Raw genomic sequence first — 4,126 nt, forward strand, 5'->3', positions numbered from 1 at the left:
CGATGATCTTAAAGCTCTTTTCCAACCCAGGTGATTCTGTGATGAGCTCTGGGCACAGCCTGGCTCCCCTCCTGGTGAGGGTGTCACGTGCTCAATCAGCAATCAAGGAATGTTTGGGATTGAGATAAACTGCAGCGATGCAGTTTCAAGCCCTCAGCTAATGAGCAATTAACCTGGCACCTCTTCCCAGCAGCCTTTGGATTGAATAAAATCCAAAATACCCTTATTCGAAGAGGAGGGCAGCAGCCTTCTTCCCCTTGATGAGATGAGTATTGAACATCAAGGGCAAGTGATCACTGATAATGATGGTGGATGAGAGTCTCCAGTTGCCAAGCCCAATAAGAAGGACTAGACTGAGGTCTTGTAGCTCAGACTCTGAGCGAGGGAATGGAGAGAGCTGAATTCCCTTCCCAGCCCTGTGCCTACATCACTGCAGTGACTCGTTGACTCACCGACCTTCAGCTTGCCTTTCCATCCCAGCTTCACCACCAGAAAAACGAGGGCAGAATGCTTCTCTGAAGTACTTTGTGGTTTTTAGAGCTGAGAGATGTTAGATGAAAGCAAACAATGTTTTTTTTTCTTTAAACATTGCTCAATAAGTAACAGGCTAAGTCCTGTTTTGAGCCTGATTCCCAGGAGCAGAGGGCATTACCCAAGGAGCAACCACAGCATTGGCTGGTTCACCCCATGTTACTGACTCAGCAATCAGCAGCAGCTTTCCACTCACTGACATGAATGTTCTTCTGCCCCAGGTCCTGATTTTTTTAAGAATAGTTTAGATGAATCAGCTGGGCATGAGCACCTCTGAGTGGGTGATGCCTCCCACCATCTCAGCCACGTTGTACCAGGTTCAACACATCTTTGCTCCGTGTCAAACCCTACATTGTAAAAGGGCCCAAAATGGCTGTTCTGGCTCCTGAAGGACCCCACTTGTGTGCCAGGGGATGGGAGAAACCAGTTAGAGAAGAAGATATGACTCCTGGAGAACATCCAGATTGTTCTAGGCAGCAGCTATTAAAATACCAAAATCTGAACTCGGCCGTGTTTTGGTCCAGAGGGTAAAATGATCCTGGCTGGTTACTAGAAAGAAGCTGGGAGAAAAAAAATCCATGTGGATGCAGTCACCAAAAGGTCCCTGGTTTACCAACGGAAGGGACAAGGGCAGCATCTGCCACCCCACGTTGCCATCCTGTGCAGTAACATCTCTTTGCGCCGCAGGCTCTGAGCCACTGTCCCTTTTGTGCAGGATCCTGGATTTCCGGAGGGTGCCACCCACAGTTGGGAGGTTAATCAATATCACCAAGGAGATCCTGGAGGTCACCAAGAATGAGATCCTGCAGAGTGTCTTTTTTGTCTCACCAGGTAGGCAAACACTTGGCTGCCACAAGCTGGGATTAGATGTGTTGGTCCATGTGGATGGAAGAGCAGGGTCTGCATGCAAAAGGTGCTGGTAGGACTTGTGCTGTTGAGGAGAAATTAAATTATTGGGTGAAACACGCACAAAGACATGGTTACAGTGGAGATGTCCCTCAGCCTCCAGCTGGAATCATCTGCCAGACCTACTTGCCTGCCCAATTTTCCCCAATCTTTCCTCTAGCATGGGACCAGCTCTGTCCATCAGCCAAAATCCAGGTATTATCCATGATTTGGTGGTTTCACATCCATGATGTGGTTACATACACCACAATATAGGCAGTCACCACCCCACGATGGGGAAGAGGTCAGTCCAAGCCACCTTGCAGTCTCCTGTGGATCATAACTCCTTTCTCCATTCTCTTCTCCTCCCAGCCAGCAACGTTTGCTTCTTTGCCAAGTGCCCGTACATGTGCAAGACGGAGTACGCGGTGTGTGGGAACCCTCACCTCCTGGAAGGGTCCCTCTCTGCCTTCCTGCCATCCCTCAACCTGGCACCACGACTCTCCATCCCAAACCCATGGATCCGGTCCTACTCGTTTGATGGAAAAGAGGAGTAAGTGGGTAAATGATGCTGCTTCCCATATCTGCATTGCAGGGAGCACGTGGGAAGGAGGATGAGCAGGGTACAGACACACAGACACACGTTGGTAGGACAAGAGGAAATGGCCTCAAGTTGGACCAAGGGCAGTTGAGATGGGATGTGAGGAAGAATTTCTTTGCTGAAAGGGTTCTGAGGCATTGGAAGGGGTTGCCCAGGGCAGTGGTGGAGTCCCCATCCCTGGAGGGATTGAAGAGTCGTGTAGACATAGTGCTGAGGGACATGGGTTAGTCGGGGACTTGTCAGTGTTGGGTTCATGGTTGGACTCCACCAGCTTAAAGGGCTTTTCCAGTCGAGGCCATTCTGGGATTTTGTACAGAATTTGTATGTCCAGGCAGGAGAAGTCCAAGGTTCAGAGGTTGCCCATAATTAGGCAAATAACCCTTAATGCCTGGGCATTGGCTGGGCTTGACTCCTACACAAGGATGGAGATTCTTCCTCTCCATCTCCACACAGGAGACCAGCTTTAGGGTGCTGGTGGGACACAGCCACAGCAAACACTGAGTGCATCTCCTTCTTCTCCTCCATGTCCTGCAGGTGGGAAGTGAATCCACTCTACTGCAACACGGTGAGGGAGATCTACCCCTACAGCAACGGCAACCGGCTGCTTAACATCGTTGACATGGCCATATTTGACTTCCTAATAGGTATGACGAAGGGGGAAATAACATCCCTTCCATTCATGTGGGGCCTTCAGCATCAGTCTGTCTGTCCCCCCACACCACAGTGTTTCTCAGAGCCATCCCTTCTGCTCCCTGGACAGTTTTGGGAGATTGCTGTCTCCCCCCAGCCAGCAGAACCCCTCCTGATATGCAGGCAAGGCTGGAGACCCCAGGCCCCCCCCATCCCCCTCCCCAGGGCGTGTCCAGCAAGATGAAAACAGCAGCTCTAAGCATCTTGGACACTTCCAGCAAGGCAACAAGTATTTCATGCAGATCTGAAAGAAAACATAGGATAGTTCATGTGCAGGAGAAACTCTGTTCCTCTGCCTTTTACCAGGGAACATGGACCGTCACCACTATGAGATGTTCACCAAGTTTGGGGACGATGGCTTCCTCTTACACCTGGACAACGCCAGAGGGTGAGGCTGTGGGAGGACGCTGGGGAGGGAGGAAGGTGTTGGGTAGGCACTAAAGCTCTGTGCTCTCTGCTTACCCCACCAGGTTTGGGCGACATTCCCATGATGAAATCTCCATCCTGGCCCCACTCTCCCAGTGTTGCATGTAAGTACCAGCTTCACCTTCCCAGATACGTTGGTGTTCCCACCATAACGGGCTGGCAGCGCTTGCTGCTGGAAGTCACCCAGGCTTGGTTCCATCTAGCAGCACAGGGAAGACCTCCTGCTAATCCCAGACACCAGAGCATGGGAATCACAAGTTATCCCTGAAATATGGATGAAGTTTTTCTATCAGTTAGAGAACTGAGCTCGGATGTGCTGCAGCCTACTACGGTGTCACACAACTGTCCTTCCTGGATCCTTTCCCATTGAAGCTAAAAGGCTTTGTAAGTGTAAAAGCTTTCACTGACAGACCAGAAGACACTGTCCATTGGATCAAACTCTTCCAAAAGGGTCTCCTAGTACTTCCAAACCCATCAACACAAGGTGCTTATCAGCCCCATTTATCTGACATGAAGCTCAGAAATCTCCATCCAAAAGCCTGGTAGAACTTGGATACAGTTAATGAGTTAATCCAACAGGACAAGAGGAAATGGCCTCAGGCTGCACCAGGGGAGATTTAGATTGGACATTAGAGGAGAAATTTCTTCACCAAAAGGATTGCCAAGTATTAGAACAGGCTGCTCAGGGAAGTGGTGGGAACCACAGCTTCTCTGGGCAACCTGGGCCAGTGTCTGACCACCTTCACAGTGAAGAATTTCTTCCTAATATCTCATCTAAACCTCCCCTCTGCCAGTTTAGAGCCATTTCCCCTGGTTCTGTCATTAACTGCCCTTAGGAAAAGTCTTCTCAGCTGATGAAGTCCCCGGGTCAAATCTTCAACAATTTGGTACAACAGCAGAGTCACAACTTCCCCGCGGGAGAGGAGCGGGGCTGGCGGCAGGATCTCCATCTCACACTCCTCTCCACGTTCTGCCTGTTTCTTATGTAACTGT

General features: G+C 50.2%; 1 protein-coding gene across 1 annotated transcript; it reads left to right on the forward strand.

The window, feature by feature from the left end:
• Positions 1 to 1,218: 1,218 nt before the first annotated feature.
• On the forward strand, positions 1,219 to 3,241 carry LOC104529107 (pseudokinase FAM20A-like; the record flags this gene model as incomplete). Its single annotated transcript, XM_010173309.1, has 5 exons — positions 1,219 to 1,362; positions 1,789 to 1,969; positions 2,552 to 2,661; positions 3,014 to 3,095; positions 3,178 to 3,241. Coding segments are annotated over 5 exons (581 nt in total), but the record flags the coding sequence as incomplete, so codon positions are not given.
• Between the last annotated feature and the right edge of the window lie 885 nt (positions 3,242 to 4,126).

Source organism: Antrostomus carolinensis, unplaced genomic scaffold (genome assembly GCF_000700745.2).
Source record: "Antrostomus carolinensis isolate BGI_N321 unplaced genomic scaffold, ASM70074v2 scaffold50258, whole genome shotgun sequence".
NCBI classification, from domain to species: Eukaryota; Metazoa; Chordata; class Aves; order Caprimulgiformes; family Caprimulgidae; genus Antrostomus; species Antrostomus carolinensis.